Here is a 20,109-nt window from a genome sequence, read left to right as displayed (position 1 = left end):
AGAGAGTGTCCTTTACTATCGTGGTGTGGTGTTTGTGACCTTGTGTGGATTTGCTGAAGATCAGAGTATTGTTGAGTTATTCGAAACGGAAGTCGAACTGGAGCAAGAGAGAGTCAGTAAAGTGTTGCCACATCTGGTTGGCGTTTTTTTAACCAAAATTGCATGAAATGGTACTCCTACAAACCGACAGGGATGATAATTGCCGTTTTTGGAATTTCTTGGGTGCAACTTGCAACTGGGATTTGGTGATAAGCGTGTTCACAGTCCAGTAAGCTGAAAATTGGAGCACCTGCAGGAGGTGGATGAAGTCAGAAATGTTCAGTATAGGATAACTGTCCATCATAGTAGCATTCAAGTGTCTGTAATTGCCACACATATGAAAGGAGCCGTCTTGTTTAGGGGTGAGGTGTATGAGTGACAACCAGTTACAGTCACAGGGCTGTGAAATTCCTGCCTCAAGAAGTTCCTGTGTTTTCTGGTGAGCTGAGCGCAACTCAAGTATATTAAGGTGGCGAGCCTTGTGGCAAAAACTTGGGCCCTCGGACGTGATGATGTGAGGAACAGTTCTGTTTGTGATGGTGGAAACTGAATGTTCGATGACAGTGTGTGGCCGGGGCGTGGTGTCAGTTGATTTATTAGGGGCGCATGGCTTGGAAGCAGCATAGTTGTCTGCTCAAGAGGGGAGTGGCAGTGGCAAAGTTACATTTTTGGTATGTTTACGCTGGTGCGGATGGCAGTTTGCGAGTGCTGAGCATGAGGCTACATTTGAGCGGTGCGTGTAGAGGCTGTCTGTTGTCCATAGTGCATTAGAGAGGTGCACTTGGTGGTAGCGGTGCTGCTGGCGTGCATGGTGCTATCGAGCGAGCCATGTGAGGATGCACGAGAGGGGGGAATGTTTATCAACTTCCTAAGCAGGCACGTGTGTGGGGGTGGGGGTGTGGTTGGAGCCCGGACGGCTGGATTTTAATGAGGTGCGCGAGTGTCAGTTTTCAAAATAGGTGAGAGAGACATTCAGTGGAACACACTGTGTGGTTGAGACTGGAGTCACATGAGATAGGTGTGATGTTGCCAACCTGTGTGAGCTGTCAGGTGCGGCAGATGAAGGCTCGGGTGTCGGTGCTGTCAAGCGGTGCAAATTCATGGTGATCACGGCAAACTTGTCCTCGGCAAGTGAAATGCAGTTTTTCAAAACGGCTTTCTCACATTGCAGGGCGTGTGTCTTGGCACTTTCCGCCAGGACGTGATTCATGGCTGCAAGAGCCACAGACTGCTGCATTAGACAGTTAACAGCATTTTCGCTCGGAGCAGGTAGCAGAACATGGTCACATGGGATGTGAGTTGGAGGTGTGGTGAAACAGAGAACCTTGAACAATATTTGGAGACTGGTGGTGGTGTAATAAGAAGTCAATTTCCAGGATCGGTTTTGCAATACCTGCCACATGGAAGATCCAGGGGAAGGAGAGGCCATTAGAGAGGCGGAGCTGAAGCTCGACGGAGCCCCAGGTCTGGAGTGTAGATGAGTTCATGGCTCGCAGGAGAGAGTATGTGCATGTGAGGAGACATGTGACCATCGATTTAGGTGTGATTGAGATGTCAGTGCTGGTGTCCACGAGGAAGTTGCGACTCGAAGAATAGTCTGTGACTTAAAGGCAGCCATTCAACGGAACAGAGGCATGGACAGACTGTAGTATGGGTTGGTTGCGTGAGCTCCTGCTGGTGTGTGAGTGAATACATCTGATCAGCCATCCACAGTCGCAAGCCAATGGATTCCAGGGCGTGGGGAAGGAAATGAACCTGGAGATCTGTAGTTTGTTTCGACAACCACAGCGACCACTGAGTTTCATCCAGCATTATCTGCTGCTGACCGGGAGGCATTGCCAGTTCTGTATCTGAGTCCTTTGTATCACTCTTGATGTGGATGTTGGACTGGTGTGGTCAACAGAGATGGCATTGCGGAGAGTGTGAGCGAGCTGTCTGTCAAAGCAGTTGAGAACAGCACCGAAGCAATAAGAAAGTATGCTGTAGAAGTGTCTGATGCAAGTGTTCGCAGTGCGGAAATCTGACACGGAAGGCATTGCGGGTGCCATGAGAAAAGCAGGCAGGTGAAAAGATGCAGCCAAAACCCCCTGCGGTGGCAGGTTGGTAGGAAGAGTGGACATGCACGGAGCAACATAATAAATGTTTCCACTGGGCTGTCGACATGACACGCCAGAGCGTGTTTGGAGGGGCGGAAACCTCAATAAGTGTCACTATGTGGCACATTGTTCACAACAGGTGGGGGCCTGTAAAGTGTACTGAGGGGCTGAACGGTCACTGGGGCCGGAAACCGGCCTGGAAATGTTCATAATATTCACTGGGCATTGTCCACTTTGTAAATCAATGAAGCAGTTAAGCATTTGGGCATCACGAGAGCACGATCGGTACAAGTGGCCTCTCCTGACAAAGGTGAGGTTGCACACAGCACTGTTGTAATGGTTGCCTGGGTGGCCAGTGTCTGATAGTACTGTGTGCATGAAATGCAGTATCCACATCAGCTTGATGAAATGTAGGAACTTTGCTGTCCTTGTTATTGTTCTTGTAATGCACGTGTTGATGCTCACTCGCGGGAGAGGCAAAGCCTGAGTCTGCAGTCGCATGTTGCTTTGTCAAATGGCGAAAGTCTTAAGGTGATGAACCTGCAGGAAACTTGTTGTAGAATCCAGGTGGTGATGAAGTGATGAAATATCCTGTTTTAGGTGCAGGAGCTTCGGTATTCACATGCTGTGCGGCAGGATATGTGACCAAGTGGAATGAATGAAGGTGTAAACAATGCCAGTGCGGTAGACACGAAAATACTTACAATACAAGGAAACAGCAAGCGAATTCTTACTCAGGGTCACTACTGTCTGATTTTGGTTGTGTTGTAGCCCAAGGAAACACACTCATTTCTGTAAGACTCGGTGTGTTTCATTACAGATGTCCACATTACGACAATTCTTACAGGGAACTGCACAAGCAAGATGGTGTGGCTGTTAGGTTAACAGATTCAAAGAACTTGCAGTGATGGAGATTGTCATTCATACTTGTCGACGCCACACACTGCAACTGTCAAAGCCACCATCTTGCACTTCTCAGCACTGATGGCAACACCGCTCTCACCATCGTGTCACTACATATTGCATGAATCTGTGACCTGCCAGGTTGAATAAAGGAGCAGAATAGGACCACAGCTGGCTGGTTCCATTGTGTCTAGTGCTAATGTTTCTCTAAATGACTGTGGCCATCTGCTTAACAGTGATCCTCACATACAGAACTTGGTTTTGTGTGGATTACTGGTTTGGCTGACTTTACTAATATGCTTTGTTCTTGACCAAATCTGATCATAATTACTAATAAGGTCTTGGCAGTGTGTGTACTGTATCTGTGTGCACTTTGCAAAATAAAGAGTGTCATCTGAATGACACAAGAGCGACATGAGCTTACGACCTTACAGTGTTTTAAAATGGGTACAGCAGTGTTGGAAATACTAAGACTGTTATAACAAGTGAAACAGGGTTACTGGTTTTCGCATTCTTGTGTTTGGTAAACCAGTGTTAATTATGGGGAAGATGTTGTCAGCAATTAGTGTCTCATTCAACGAGGTTTTGATTTGTTTTAAAATCTAATACTAATCATTTGGAGGATTTGTTTTAGCTTTGGAGAAAGTTTATTGTATGAAGAGCCAGGGTAGCTTTTAACTGTAGTGAAACTAAGTGATGATTTTTTTAATTAATGTTTCTCTCCTTTGAAGCTTGAATGTGTAGAGATGTACATCATGTATTTTATGTCACATGTTATCAGTTTTTTTAAAAACATAGTGAGAACATATATTGTGATTACAGATTGTCTGTTATGAGGTGGACGTGCATGATGTTGGCTTCTGGCTTCTTCCATGGGAGACGTCTAGGATCATTTTTGAGTTTGCCACATAAGTTACAACAAATAGCTGCATATAATTCCTACTGGCCAGTTTTGCGATTTTGCAGCATACCAGTGATACAAAACCACTCCTTGCCTCTGTGTTGCATAAATTTTGTGCCGTTCAGAGGCTATGCTAAAGGAAAAGACAAGAAGAAAGAGAAGAAAGGTGACAAAATTTCAATGTTTATTCTGCAATTTATGCTCATATAATGTAGCATTTGCAAATGGTCAACTGCTTCAGTAGTCTTTTTGAAGTATGTATCATATAACATATCGTTTGTAAAGTAGAGAGAGAAAAGTGTTATATTAGAAGTCTGCAGAACTTTACATAACTTTTATACCTGTCTCTGGCAAAGATTAAAGTTTAAAATTTAACTGCTGCTGTGTTTGAAAATAAAGAGAAATATCTATATTTATTTTTATGAAGAATGAAGAATTTTTGTGTATTAAACCAAAAAAATTAAATGGGATGAAATGAAAAATTATGATTTTAATTAAAAGAACATTCATGAGCATGTGTGTCGTTTTATTTCATATGTATTTGAGTCGGAAACTACATAGACTTGTTTAATTAACATTTGTGCCCAGTAAAAATAATATTGCCTTGAATATACTACTAAGAAATTTCCTTCCTCATTTCCCATATATTTCTAATTACCAGTCTTTGCTTACTAATTGAAGGTACCTTCTGTATTCATCTATTATACTGGATGAATCAAATATGCTACAAATATATTTCTAGGAAAGAAAAAGATTGAAATTAATGAGACCATGTTGGGAGAAATTGTAGATGTTGAAAGTATGAAAGCTCAGATGAAGAAAGCAGTAGATACTCTGAAGGATGAGTATATTAAGAATCTCTCTCTTCGTTCAACAACAGGTAACATAGTTTTTATTTATTTATTTATTTATTTATTTTCACAATATGACTTTGATGTTATGTAATTTAACTTAGCAACATGTATTCTTGTTTCATTTAAGGAATCGTTTTTAAGTAATTTTTCTAATGTAGATAACTAAATGCTTAATTGATGAGGGCCTGAAGGTGAAGATTAGTGAGTCCCAGTTATTAACATTTAATGCGTTAAATTCTCATCACACCAATGTGGGTAATTTCTGACCAATACAATTTCAGTTAAAATTAAGGTGGTTTACCCATCGAAGATTCATGTACACAACCTGAATTTACAGTTACCTGTTGTTCTTTCTGTTATGTGGGTGGCATATTTCGTCATCTGGCTCCATGGAATGGACAAACTCCTTAACTTCCTTATACATTTGAACTCCATACATCCCAACATTAAATTCACTATGGATACCAAAACAGAAGGAAGATAACAATTCCTGAACATCATAGTCAAGAGAAGAGCTGATGGCACCCTGGGCCATGGCGTGTATTGGAAGAAAATGCGCGCTGATCTGTATTTAAATGCAGATGGTTGCCACCAACCTTTGCAGAGAGATGGGGTACTAAAAATACTAGTACACAGTGCACACACCACCTCAGATGCAGAGATTCTGCTCCAGGAACTGGAACACCTCACAGCAGTATTTTGGAAAAACGGGTACCCAGAATGAAAAATTAGGCACACTCTTGTGTCCCATCACAACAGTACAACCTATGGAGATGGAAGAAGTCATGGAGGAAGAGGTGCCTACTGCCTTTATATCACACACTGGAGAATTATTGGAAAAAAAAATTGAATGCATGTTGAAATATCACCCAATAAAACTGTCTTTTGCCCGGCCAATAAAACATGAGCATTATTTCGTAGGATCAAAGATGATCTCAGGTTTGTGGAATATCAGCATATACCAGATTCATGTCAGTATGGAAAGACATGAATTCGACAGACAGTATGAACTGTTGAAGATCATTGCCAAGAACATCAGAGACACACTCGACTGATGTATCCTGACAAGGCAGTTGTTGCAGGACACTGTTTGTCTGCGAATTGTGGGATGGTTTACGAGGGGGTGTCAAAAAATCAGAATAATTTTTTAAAAGCTTCCAGGTTGGAAAACATTGCTTCTGTGATGCCATCGATCCATCTCATCCTCTGACGTCCTCTTCTTCTAGTTCCTTCAATCTTCCCCAGCATTAAGGTTTTTTCCAGCGAGGCATGCCTTCGCATTGTGTGTCCAAAGTAAGTCAGCTTTTGTTTTAACATTAAACCTTCCAGGGAGAAATCTGGTTTTATTTGATCCAATATTGATCTGTTGGTTCTCTTTGCAGTCCGTGGAACTCTAAGAAGTTTCCTCCAACACCACAATTCGAAGGAGTCAATTCTTCGCCGTTCAGCCTTTCTAATGGTCCAGGTCTCACATCTATACATCACCACTGGAAAGACCATAGCCCTCACAATATGGATCTTTGTTGCTAGTGTTAGATCTCTGGACCTTATAAATTTGTCAAGGTTTGACATCACCTGTCTACCGAGCAACAGGTGTCTTCGGATTTCATGGCTGCAGTTGCCATCATCAGAGATCTGGGAACCGAGATAATTGAATGTGGTCACTACCTCCATGGTTTCTCCTGCTATATCCCACGAATTGGTAGGTGTAGTTGCCATAATTTTTGTTTGCTTCACATTCAGCCTAAGACCGGCCTTTTCACTTTCGTCTTTCACCTTCATCAAGAGTGTTCTCAATCCTTCTTCACTTTCTGCCAACAGGATCGTATCATCCACGTACCTGAGGTTGTTTACATTTATTCCAGCTATTTTAATTCCTGTTTCTCCTTCATCTAGCCTCACATTCCTCATAACATGTTCTGCATACAGATTGAATAAGTGCAGTGACAGTATGCAGCCTTGCCGGACCCCTTTCTGAATCTTTATCCACTTCGTTGTTCCATACATACACTCCTGGAAATGGAAAAAAGAACACATTGACACTGGTGTGTCAGACCCACCATACTTGCTCCGGACACTGCGAGAGGGCTGTACAAGCAATGATAACATGCACGGCACAGCAGACACACCAGGAACCGCGGTGTTGGCCGTCGAATGGTGCTAGCTGCGCAGCATTTGTGCACTGCCACCATCAGTGTCAGCCAGTTTGCCATGGCATACGGAGCTCCATCGCAGTCTTTAACACTGGTAGCATGCCGCGACAGCGTGGACGTGAACCGTATGTGCAGTTGACGGACTTTGAGCGAGGGCATATAGTGGGCATGCGGGAGGCCGGGTGGACGTACCGCTGAATTGCTCAACACGTGGGGCGTGAGATCTCCACAGTACACCGATGTTGTCGCCAGTGGTCGGCGGAAGGTGCACGTGCCCGTCGACCTGGGACCGGACGGCAGCGGCGCACGGATGCACGCCAAGACCGTAGGATCCTATGAGGTGCCGTAGGGGACCGCACCGCCACTTCCTAGCAAATTAGGGACACTGTTGCTCCTGGGGTATCGGCGAGGACCATTCACAACCATCTCCATGAAGCTGGGCTACGGTCCCACACACCGTTAGGCCGTCTTCCGCTCACGCCCCAACATAGTGCAGCCCGCCTCCAGTGGTGTCGCGACAGGCGTGAATGCAGGGACGAATGGAGACGTGTCGTCTTCAGCGATGAGAGTCGCTTCTGCCTTGGTGCTAATGATGGTCGTATGCGTGTTTGGCGCCGTGCAGGTGAGCGCCACAATCAGGACTGCATATGACCGAGGCACACAGGGCCAACACCCGGCATCATGGTGTGGGGAGCGATCTCCTACGCTGGCCGTACACCTCTGGTGATCGTCGAGGGGACATTGAATAGTGCACGGTACATCCAAATCGTCATCGAACCCATCGTTCTACCATTCCTAGACCGGCAAGGGAACTTGCTGTTCCAACAGGACAATGCACGTCCGCATGTATCCCGTGCCACCGAACGTGCTCTAGAAGGTGTAAGTCAACCACCCTGGCCAGCAAGATCTCCGGATCTGTCCCCCATTGAGCATGTTTGGGACTGGATGAAGTGTCGTCTCACGCGGTCTGCACGTCCAGCACAAGTGCTGGTCCAACTGAGGCGCCAGGTGGAAATGGCATGGCAAGCCGTTCCACAGGACTACATCCAGCATCTCTACGATCGTCTCCATGGGAGAATAGCAGCTTGCATTGCTGCGAAAGGTGGATATACACTGTACTAGTGCCGACATTGTGCGTGCTCTGTTGCCTGTGTCTATGTGCCTGTGGTTCTGTCAGTGTGATCATGTGATGTATCTGACCCCAGGAATGTGTCAATAAAGTTTCCCCTTCCTGGGACAATGAATTCACGGTGTTCTTATTTCAATTTCCAGGAGTGTAGTTCTCACCATGGCATCTTGGTCAAGGTATAAACTCCATATCAGATGAATGAGGTGATCTGGTACACCCATGTTTTTCAGTACGTTCTATAATTTGTTGTGATCAGCGCAGTCAAAGGCTTTGGCGTAGTCAATAAAGCAGAGGTACACATCTCTCTGGAATTCTCTTGCTTATTCCATAATCCACCAAATGTTAGCAATTTGATCTCTAGTTCCTTTTCCTTTCCTAAATCCAGCTTGTTCTTCTGGTAGCTCTCGATCTAGATAATGGTGAAGTCTATTTTGTAAGATTTTCAACATAACTTTGCTAGCATGTGAAATAAGTGCTATTGTTCGGTAATCTGAGGATTCTTTAGAACTTCTCTTCTTTAGAATGGGGATGAATACTGATCTTTTCCAGTCTTCTGGCCACTGCTGCGTGATCCATGTATTTTGACATATTGAGTGCAGCACTTTCACTGCATCCTTTCCAGTGACTTTAAACAATTCTGCTGGTATTTCATCATGTCCACTAGTTTTGTTATTAGCCATATTTTCAAGGGCCCACTCGATTTCGCTCTCCAAAATATTTGGCTCTAGTTCTAAATTAACATTAACATCAGCAGTAGGAGCCCTGTCATTATGCAGTTCTTTCGTGTATAGGTCTTCTACATATTCTACCCATCTTTCCTTAACACTCTCTGCTTCACTCAGATCTTTCCCGTTTCTATCTTTTATCATTCCAATTTTTGCCTAGAATTTTCCTTTAATTTCTCTAATTTTCTTATAAACATCTCTTGTCCTCCCCATTCCGTTACTATCTTCAACTTCCTTGCACTGTTCATTAAAGAATATATTTTTATTTCTTCTAGCTAATTTCTGAAAATCTTTATTTAATTCAAACATAGGTGACATATCTCCCTTGATTTTTGCCTTCCTTATGTTTCAAAAGACACTCTATTACAACTAATACATTTGTCCCACCGGTACTTCCACTGTTCAAAATGTTTTTTTGTAGTCATCTTTAGAAATGGCTGACAGCTTCTCTCTCGTTTCTTTCTTGACTTCAAAAATGTTGTCAAATCGATGTCCTTTCATGCCCCTTTTCGTGTGTGGAAATAAGAAAAAGTTGCACGGACCCAGGTCAGGCAAGTAAGTTGCATGGGCCAATGGAGACATGTCATTTTTAGCCAAAAACTGTCTAACAGAGATAGGACTGTGTGTGCAGGTATGTTGTTGTGATGGGAAGAACCAATCTCCTGTCTGCCCAAATCTTCCGTTAAAATTCTTCACTTACTCGAGCTCCAAGGTGCACTAATCTCTGACAGTTGATCAATTATCTTTGAGCTCAAGCTCTCAAATTTTTTCAATATTTTCATAAATTCATGCAGTTGACGGATGTCAAGAATGAGGTTTGTCATCAGTCGATGTATCACCATTTTTAAATGGAACAAACCCCTTCTGTACTTGACTTTTTCCCATTGTGTCATCTTGGTAAGCTATTTACGTTGTTAAAACAGTTTCAAGAGCAATTTCACCAAGTAGAAAACAAAATTTCACAGCTGCACGTTGTTCACTTAAACTTGCCATCATGAAAAATGAAACAATCATTGCAGATGAACAGAACTAGTCAGGTCAACAATGCAGGCCTGAACTGGAAATGAGTTGCGCTATAGATGCCTAGTGGCAGAAATGCGTACTACACAAGTTTTTTAAATAATGGGATTGCGTCTTTAGAGAGGCCATAGACATTTGCACCAGGAATGATCTCATCAACCGAGAGTGTGGCTATAATCTTATCAAGGGTTGGGAACAAGCACTGAGCTTAATTAAGAAGACTGTCAACAAACAAAACGATCTGGTGATCAGAGTGGACAGAGCACCTACATCAATGCTACTACAGATGCTGATGCTAGTGTCTCTGCAACCGTTGACATGTGGCTGCAAGTGCAGACCAGAGAGGGAACGGCTTGTGGGCAGAGGGTATATAATACGGTGGAACAATGCCCTCAGGAGCTCAGTTTGTCAACATACTTGATAATGGCAACATGTCTTATCACTGAAATATTGTGTCTGTTGGACACATGAGCCTACAGTACACTTGGGGACTGTTCGGTCAATAAATATGCCAGGAGGAACTGAAGAAATTAATAATGGTAACTGTATGTTATGAGACTATGTATCCTCTGCTTACTGTGGGATTCCATTATTGGGCTTTGCATCAGAAATACACTTCACCTGAATATTTCCATTGCAGATAAGGGCAATGAGAGTTATCGAGTAGGTCATAGAGGATATTGCTATGAAGTGTTCATAAAGCTTGAATACTTATGTTTGTAAGGCATAAATTTTAACAATATATTTGTTACACTTTTTAATGGCCAGAAAAATGGAGCAAATAAGTGTAGTGATTTACACACACACACACACACACACACACACACACACACACACACACGACGACAGTCTCTAGCTGCCAAGGCCAGATTATCTGGCCAGACAGTCTGGCCTTCGCTGCCAAAGACCACCCACACACACGACCACTGTCTTTGGCAGCCGAGGCCAGATTGTCTGGCCGGATACTCTGGCCTTGGCAGCTAGAGACAGTGGTCTGGTGTGTGTGTGTGTGTGTGTGTGTGTGTGTGTGTGTGTGTGTGTGTGTGTCCAATCCAGAAGGAGGCCCTGTAACCAAGAGCTTACTTATTTAGTAGTCTTTTTGTTGTGCCTGTGTGCAACTTGAAATCCCCACTATACGATAAGTAGCAATCTTTCCTTTTCATAATATTATCATTACAGTCCTTCTAAGAATTTTAGAGGGAAATTCTTATTTATTACATGTTTCAGCCTGTTTTATTAATCAGTTTGAAGCACTTGAATATGAACTTTATATATTTATTAAAGTACACATAAGATACTGTATTTTTTAAACATTTATATTCCAAGTGTAATTGTGGTACTAATTTTATGTCTGATGTGTGTAAAAGCTGGTAGGTTTGATGACTCCATAAAAAAAAGGGGGAAAATATTTTGTGATGCTGAGATTTTCTTTGGTATTAGTAATAAAGCAACAGTTAAGCACTAATTATTTTCAAAAAATAATTAAGGACATGTTTCACAATATATTGTGTACATTGATTCGTGTTCTTGTGTTTCTAATCTTCTTAGATTCTAGTAAGTTTACTTGCCATTTGTTTAGAATCAAACACTGTCTGATCCATCCCTTCTCTTCATCTATTCATAGTTTCCCATTGGAACTTCATCTGTACTGCAGGCATATCTTTCATGTCAGTTAGCTTTATCCTTTGCAACTACTCTTATAATTATTATAAAACTTTTGATAGTTTTGTGTGTGTATCCTTAATGTTACTTGCAGCTTCCCTTACTATTTAACCCTGTGTCTTATTTCTCAATGCCCATGTTGTCTACCAACAGTTTTACCCTTAACCATCTGTACATACACACAACTTACACTTTTACTGGCCCACATTCACACAGTTACATATATATTCCACAAGCCACCATACTGTGAATGGCAGAGGGTACATTGTAGTCATTCCCTGTCCTGTTTTACTCGCAAATGGAGTGAGGGAAAAATGACTGTATGCTATCACATGAGCCCTGATTTCTCTTGTCTTGTCTTTTGTGTATCTACACAAGATGTATTATAGTGGCATAGGGATTGTTCTGCAGTGTATCACAAATACTGGTTCTCTAAACTTTCTCAGTACTGTTTCACAAAAAGAATGTCTTTTTCCCCATGTGAATTCCCATTTGAGTTCACAGAACATTTCTGTAATTCTTCCAATTTGGCCTAAGCTACCAGTAACAAATCTAGTAGCAGGTCTTTGAATCGCTTCCATGTTTTTCTCTAATCTGACCTGATGGGGGTCCCAAACACTGAGCAGTACTCAAGAATGGGCTGCATAAGCGTTCTGTACATGGGCTCTTACAGATGAACAATATTTCCCTAAAATTACTCCAGTAAACCAAATTTGACTGTCCACCAACCGTACAACTGATTTTATGTGCTCATTCCATTTCATGATGATTGCAGTGTTACCACTAGATATTTAATCATCGTGACTGTGTCGAGCAGCATTGCTGGTAACCTCGCTGTTTAGTACCCTTAAGTCCCTTCCTCCTCAAGCAACACACCACTAATATTATATTCAAACATTACTGGTTAGTTTTTTTGTGCTCACCTGGTTTACCTTACATTTTCCCACATTTAGAGCAAGCTGCCATTCATCACACAAAACAGAAATTATGTCCAAGTTATCCTGTGTCTTCCTACAGTAACTAACGATGATACAATGATACTTTTCTGCACATTACATTATCATCAGAAAACAGTTCCCGATTGCTGCGCACCCTATCTACAAAACTATATTTTTTAAGTTTCTGGTACAAGTGTTTTGGATACGTAGTTTATTTTATAGCAAGGCAGCATTTGTGGTTCACATTTGCTGCCAAACAATAGATCACTTCTGAATTTTGTTGTATATCAACACAGATAAACATGCCTTTTTGATAATTTTCAGAAGCTACCATTGTCTTCTGCATAATCAAATTTGTTGTAAATCAGTGTGCGTGATTTAGTTACTGTAGCAGATATTCTAAACAACATATTGTATTAAGTCTAACTTTCCCTCTAAAGAGGAGAAGCCCTATATATATTATCTACTTTTATTGAGTTTGCTAATATTTATAATTACTCTCAAAAAGTTTTAGGAAACTAGTAATTTTTTCTGTTGCCCTAATAGAATTCTCATTTTGTGTATTTGCTTAAATTCTTAAAGGGAATTAGCAGTTTTGTAGCTCAACAGATTCAAAGGTAATCAGTGGACTTAATTTAAAGTTATTTGTGCACTGTCCTGTAGTACATTGCACCAGCTAAAATTCAGTCGTACTGTGAATGCTGTTCTTGAACACAGAATGAGTTGGTTGACATTTGTAAGCAGCTGGAAATCACCCTGACTAGTGTCAGATGATTGGCAGCTGCTGTGTGTTGTTTGTTGGAAGAGTTCTTGAAGTTGTGTACCAGTACCAAAGATTCCTCAAGTACTATCCTGTCTCCTCTGCAGAAAATGTTGGATCTGTCATTACTTATCTACTCGACTGTGAGTGGCATTTCGATGGTTGAGGTAGGCATCCTGTATGGCATAGATGGGGACCATGTTGCTGTATCAATCCCCAAACCAACAAATTTGAGGTGCTGTCTTTCTCATTCACCCATTTTGTCCGGTGCCAAGAGGAGGCAAATGGAAAAGAGTGGGTGCTTTTAATCATCATCAGTTCAAACAAATGGTGAATGGTCATATCCCTGGTACAGAAAGCTGGTCAAAGCCTGAAATTGATAGCAATGAGATTTTTGGGGAAACCTTAAGGGTATATTGAAGGGATAGGCAAATAGGAAATGGAGGTGGTGTATTTGTCACAGTAGACAAACTCAGATGCATCAAGATAACAATTGAAGCTGCATGTGAGATTGCTTGTTCAAGACTCAGTATCAGGGTAGGTAGGAAATGATAATTTGATCATTCTGTTGCCCACCAGACTCATCTCCTGATGTAACTGAAAACTTTTGAGGAAACCTCAGTTCACTTATGCGGTTCCCCAGTCATACTGTAATCATCAGTGGAGACTTTAATCCTCCAACAATCAGTTGGGGAAATTACAGTTTTGTTAGTGGTGGTTGTGATAAGACATCCTGTGAAACTTTACTAAGTTCCTTCTCTGAAATATTGAGCAAGGTGGTGCAGTGGTTATCACACTGGACTCGCATTTGGGAGGACGACGGTTCAATCCCACGTCCGTCCATCCTGATTTAGGTTTTCCGTGATTTCCCTAAATCGCCCCAGGCAAATGGCGGGATGGTTCCTCTGAAAGGGCATGGCCGGCATCCTTCCCCGTACTTCCCTAATTCGATGAGACCAATGACCTCGCAGTTTAGTCTCTTCCCCCAAACAACCCAACCCCTTCTCTGAAAACTACCTAGAGTAGATAATTCGCAACCCTACTCTTGATGGAAGTAAATTGGATCTAATTGCGACAAATAGACCTGATATCTTTGACGATATCTACATTGAAATTGGTATCAGTGACCATGATGCAGTTGTGGCAACAATGATTACTGGAGTACAAAGGACAACTAAAACAAGGAGAAAGATATATATGCTCAGTAAAGTAGATAAAATATCAGTAGTGTCATAGCTCAAGGGGGAACATAGGGCAGGAGAATGTAGAAGAACTATGACTCAAGTTTAAAAGAATAATTGACCATGAACTGGATTGACATGTAGGCAGTAGAACAGTTCATAATGGGAGGATCCCTCCGTGGTGTACAGTCACTGAAAAGAAACTTCTACGGAAACAGTGATTATTGCATAATAGGTGTAAAACAAATCATAGGGCTACAGATAGAGAGATGCTGAATGAAACATATTTGACTGTCAAGAGAGTAATGTGTGAAGCCTTAAGTGACTTATCGTAGCAGAATATTGTCAAATGATCTTTCACGAAACCCAAAGAAATTCTTGTGGAATGTGAAGACTGTTAATGGCACCAAAGCTAGTGTCCAGTCCCTAGCAAATGAGACAGAAACTGAAGTTGAGGAAAGCCAAGCAAAAGCTGAAATGCTTATCTCTTTTTCAAATATTCCTCTGCAAAGGAAAACCCAGGATAAATGCCCCAATTTAGTCCTGGTACCACTACAAAGATGAGCAAAATCAGTATTAATGTTAGTGATGTTGAGAAACAGCTGAAACCATTAAAACTGAACAAAGCTCTAGGGTTTATTAGAAATTCCTTTTGGAAATCCGATTTTACACCAAACTTGCAGTTGAATTAGCCTCCCATCTAAAAATAATCTATTGTAGATCCCCTGAACTTGTAGATCTCTTGAACAAAAAATAGTGCGCAGTTCTTGGAACACGTGTCTGCAAGAAGTGTGGTAGAAGTGGTCCACAAAACTACCCTCCAGTATCCTTGACATCAATTTGTTGTAGAATGTTAGAACATATTCTGAGCTGAAACATAATGAGGCATCTCAAACAGAATGACCTCCTCTGTGACTACCAACGTGGATTCTGAAAACATCAGTCATGTGAAATTCAATTCCTACTTTTCTCACACGACTCATTAAAAGCTTTGGATCAAGGCAGGCAGGTGGATGCAGTATATCCTGATTTCCAAAAAGAATTTGAGTCAGTACCAAACCAATGCTTATTATCAAAAGTGCAATCTTATGGGGGATCAAGTGAAATTTGTGACTGGATTGAGGACTTTTCCACAGGGAGGACGCAGCATGTCATCTTGGATGGAGAGTCATTGTCAGATGTAGAAGTAATTTTAGGTGTGCCCAGGAAAGTATGTTGGAACCCGTGCTGTTCATGTTGTATATTAATGACCATCCAGATAATATTAATAATAACCTGAGACTTTTTGCAGATGATGCAGTTGTCTATAATGATGTACTATCCAAATGAAACTGCCAAAATATTCACTCAGATCTTGATAAGTTTCAAAATGGTGAAAGGTTGGCCGCTTGCTTTAATGTTCAAAAATGTGAAATTCTGCACTTCATAAAGAGGAAAACTGTAGTATCCTATGACTATAATGTCAATAAATCTGTTGGAATTGGCCAACTCATACAAATATGTGGGTGTAACACAATGTGGCCATATGGAATGGAATGATCACATAGGCTGAGTCATGGAAAGCAGGTGGTAGACTTTGTTTTAGTGGTGGAGTACTGGGAAGTGCAATCAGTCTACAAAGGAGAGTGCATAAAAATTGCTCTTGCGACCAGGTCTACAATATTGCTTAAGTGTGTGGGACCCACACTGAATCGGACCAACAGGGGATATGGAATATATACAGTGAATTTCTATACAGAGAATGTCAGCATGAATGGTCACACGTTTGTTTAATCCATGGGAGAGTGTCAGGGAGATACTGAAGAAACTAAACTGGCAACTCTTAAAGATAGATGTAAACTATCCTAAGAAAGTCTACTAACAAAGTTTCAAGAACTGATTTTAAGCGATGACTGTAGCAACATACTACAACTCCCTACATATCATTCACATAGGGACTGTGAGGATAAGATTAGAATAATTACAGCACACACAGGGGCACTCAAATACTCGTTCTTCCCATGATCCATACATGAATGGTACGGGAAGAAACCCTAATAACTGGTACAATGGGATTTACACTGTGCTGTGCAGTTCACAGTGGTTTGCAGAATATAGATGTAGATCTGACATGTTGTTTATGTTTATAGAAAACAAGAGCAGCCCTATGTCATGTCCTTGGGGCGCTCCTGATGATCCTTCTGTTTCCAGAGAACACTCGCTGCCCAGGATGATACTTTGGGTTCCATTACTTAAAAAGTGTTTGTGCTACTCACATATCCGAGAACTTATTCTGCATGCTAGGATTTTTGCAAAAAGTCTGCAGTGTTGCACTGTGTCAAACATGATCAGAAAATCTATGAATAAGGAATCTACCTGTTTCAGTTCATGTATGGTTCACAGGATATTGTGCTAGAAAAGGGCAAGCTGAGTTTTGCATGAGCAACGCTCTCTAAATCCGTGTTGGTTTCTAGATAGAAACTTTTCTTTCTCAAGAAATTTGTTGTATTCCAACTTAAAATATGCTCAAGAATTCTGTAGGAATCCAATGTTAAAGGTATCGCTTATTAATTTTGTAAGTCCTTTCTTTTTCCCTTCTTATATGTGATGGCCACTTGCACTTTTTTCCAGTCACTTGCGACTTTCCACTGGGTGAGAATTTCGTGATAAAAACAGTCTTAGGAAGGGGCCAATGTTGAAGAGTCTGTCTGTAATGTATAAACAGCCAGTGTCTGTAAAACCAATTTTGGATTCCATCTGGCCCAGTTGACTTGTTTTCAACTCTTTCAGCTGCTTTTCAATGCCAGGGATTTCTGTGTCTTCCATGCAGGATGATATTTTCCTTGGGATTCTCAGAAAGATGTTTCACTAACAAATTATAGTGGAAGTTATTGTACGCTTCATATATCGATCTTTTTGTAGACGTAAAAATATCTGCTAAATTTTGCATGTCAACATTTCTACATTCTTTTTTGAACTGACAGTCCACCAATATTCCAAATTTTGTCTTTAAACTGCCATGGTTCTTTACTGTTCTTAATACATTTGATCAGCAAATACTTCTCTAAAGCAACAATCGGTTTAAATTTTAACCACAGTTTTTGAAGCCCATCATACTGGAACGAAAAGAGATCTATTCAGTGCCTAAGTAGGATGCTAACAACTTCTTATCTGCTCTTTCCAGCATAGAAACTCTCCTGGAGTTTGTGATGGCTGTATTAACTTTAGTAACCATGGTTGCTATGGTGAGATGACGATCACTAGTCTTTGCACTGACAGTGTCGATAAGTTCAGGCCTGTTTGTAGCTACAAGGGGTAAAATGTTTTGTATGTGGTTTATCCCAGTAGTTGTGAAAGACAGTTTTCAAAAAAAAGTGTTCAGAACTTTTACCTAAGAATGTCTGTCCATGCCACATGCATCAAATCCATAGACATCCCATATATAAGGTGTTACAAAAAGGTACGGCCAAACTTTCAGGAAACATTCCTCACACAAAGAAAGAAAATATGTTACGTGGACATGTGTCTGGAAACGCTTATTTTCCATGTTAGAGCTCATTTTATTACTTCTCTTCAAATCACATTAATCATGGAATGGAAACACACAGCAACAGAACGTACCAGCGTGACTTCAAATACTATGTTACAGGAAATGTTCAAAATGTCCTCCGTTAGCAAGGATACATGCATCCACCCTCCATCGCATGGAATCCCTGATGCAGCCCTGGAGAATGGCGTATTGTATCACAGCCGTCCACAATACGAGCACGAAGAGTCTCTACATTTGGTACCGGGGTTGCGTAGACAAGAGCTTTCAAATGCCCCCATAAATGAAAGTCAAGAGGGTTGAGGTCAGGAGAGTGTGGAGGCTATGGAATTGGTCCGCCTCTACCAATCCGTCGATCACTGAATCTGTTGTTGAGAAGTCTACGAACACTTGTGCAGGAGCTCCATCACGCATGAACCACATGTTGTGTCGTACTTGTAAACGCACATGTTCCAGCAGCACAGGTAGAGTATCCCATATGAAATCATGATACCGTGCTCCATTGAGCGTAGGTGGACGGAACTAAAATGAGCTCTAACATGGAAATTAAGCGTTTCCGGACACATGTCTACATAACATCTTTTCTTTATTTTTATGTGAGGAATGTTTCATGAAAGTTTGGCCGTACCTTTTTGTAACACCCTGTATACAGTAGGTGAATGTTGCCTCCAATTAATATTGCGTGATCAGGGCATGTCTTTCCTACTGAATGTAGACATTCTTTGAATAATTGTAAAACTGTTACAAAGGAACTGGTTGGCTGATAAAAAACAAATTGGATTATGAATATGAGCTCATAATAGAGATTCCAAGACTTACCAAGTGGGAAAGCGCCGGCAGACAGGCACATGAACAAAACACACAAACACACACACAGAATTACTAGCTTTCGCAACCGATGGTTGCTTCTTCAGGAAGGAGAGGGAAAGACGAAAGGATGTGGGTTTTAAGGGAGAGGGTAAGGAGTCATTCCAATCCCGGGAGCGGAAAGACTTCCCGTAGGGGAAAAAAAGGACAGGTGTACACTCGCGCACACACACACACACACACACATATCCATCCGCACATACACAGACACAAGCAGACATATTTAAAGGCAAAGAGTAAGGGCAGAGATGTCAGTCGAGGCGGAAGTACAGAGGCAAAGAAGTTGTTGAAAGACAGGTGAGGTATGAGCGGCGGCAACTTGAAATTAGCGGACGTTGAGGCCTGGCGGATATCGAGAAGAGAGGATATACTGAAGGGCGAGTTCCCATCTCCAGAGTTCGGATAGGTTGGTGTTGGTGGGAAGTATCCAGATAACTCGGACGGTGTAACACTGTGCCAAGATGTGCTGGCCGTGCATCAAGGCATGTTTAGCCACAGGGTGATCCTCATTACCAACAAACACTGTCTGCCTGTGTCCATTCATGCGAATGGACAGTTTGTTGCTGGTCATTCCCACATAGAAAGCGTCACAGTGCAGGCAGGTCAGTTGGTAAATCACGTGGGTGCTTTCACACGTGGCTCTCCCTTTGATCGTGTACACCTTCCAGGTTACAGAACTAGAGTAGGGGGTGGTGGGAGGGTGCATAGGACAGGTTTTACACCGGGGGCGGTTGCAAGGGTAGGAGCCAGAGGGTAGGGAAGGTGGTTTGGGGATTTCATAGGGATGAACCAAGAGGTTACGAAGGTTAGGTGGACGGCGGAAAGACACTCTTGGTGGAGTGGGGAGGATTTCATGAAGGATGGATCTCATTTCGGGGCAGGATTTTAGGAAGTCGTATCCCTGCTGGAGAGCCACATTCAAGGTCTGATCCAGTCCCGGAAAGTATTCTGTCACAAGTGGGGCACTTTTGGGGTTTTTCTGTGAGAGGTTCTGGGTTTGAGGGGATGAGGAAGTGGCTCTGGTTATCTGCTTCTGTACCAGGTTGGGAGGGTAGTTGCGGGATGCGAAAGCTGTTTTCAGGTTGTTGGTGTAATGGTCGAGGGATTCAGGACTGGAGCAGATTCGTTTGCCACGAAGGCCTAGGCTACACCTCAAATTTCTAGTCAACACAATCTGGAACCACAACACCCCAATTCAGTAGTTAACCTTTCCTCCAAACCCCTCTCCCAATCCGAAACCTCTGTCCTATCCAAAGGCCTCACCTTCAGCCCCACTCCCAGGTTCAACCAAACTGCCCTTGTCAAAGATTTACTGTCCTACACTCGTAGTCTCTGCTGGAAATATCACTTTGCCA

The 20,109-nt window shown here is 42.1% G+C and overlaps 1 protein-coding gene across 1 annotated transcript in view; it reads left to right on the top strand.

Annotated features, from left to right (window-relative positions):
- The window catches only part of LOC126267341 (ribosome-recycling factor, mitochondrial), a 73,093-nt gene that overhangs the window by 18,875 nt on the left and 34,109 nt on the right, over window positions 1-20,109 (top strand). The window contains exons 2-3 of the mRNA XM_049972463.1: window positions 3,861-4,105; window positions 4,682-4,819. Of these exons, the coding sequence (XP_049828420.1) occupies window positions 3,871-4,105; window positions 4,682-4,819 (373 nt within the window). The 5' untranslated portion in view covers window positions 3,861-3,870. The remainder of the gene's footprint in view (window positions 1-3,860; window positions 4,106-4,681; window positions 4,820-20,109) is intronic.

This window comes from Schistocerca gregaria, chromosome 4 (genome assembly GCF_023897955.1).
Source record: "Schistocerca gregaria isolate iqSchGreg1 chromosome 4, iqSchGreg1.2, whole genome shotgun sequence".
In the NCBI taxonomy this organism is placed as follows: domain Eukaryota; kingdom Metazoa; phylum Arthropoda; class Insecta; order Orthoptera; family Acrididae; genus Schistocerca; species Schistocerca gregaria.
This window is presented reverse-complemented; position numbering and strand designations above follow the sequence as displayed.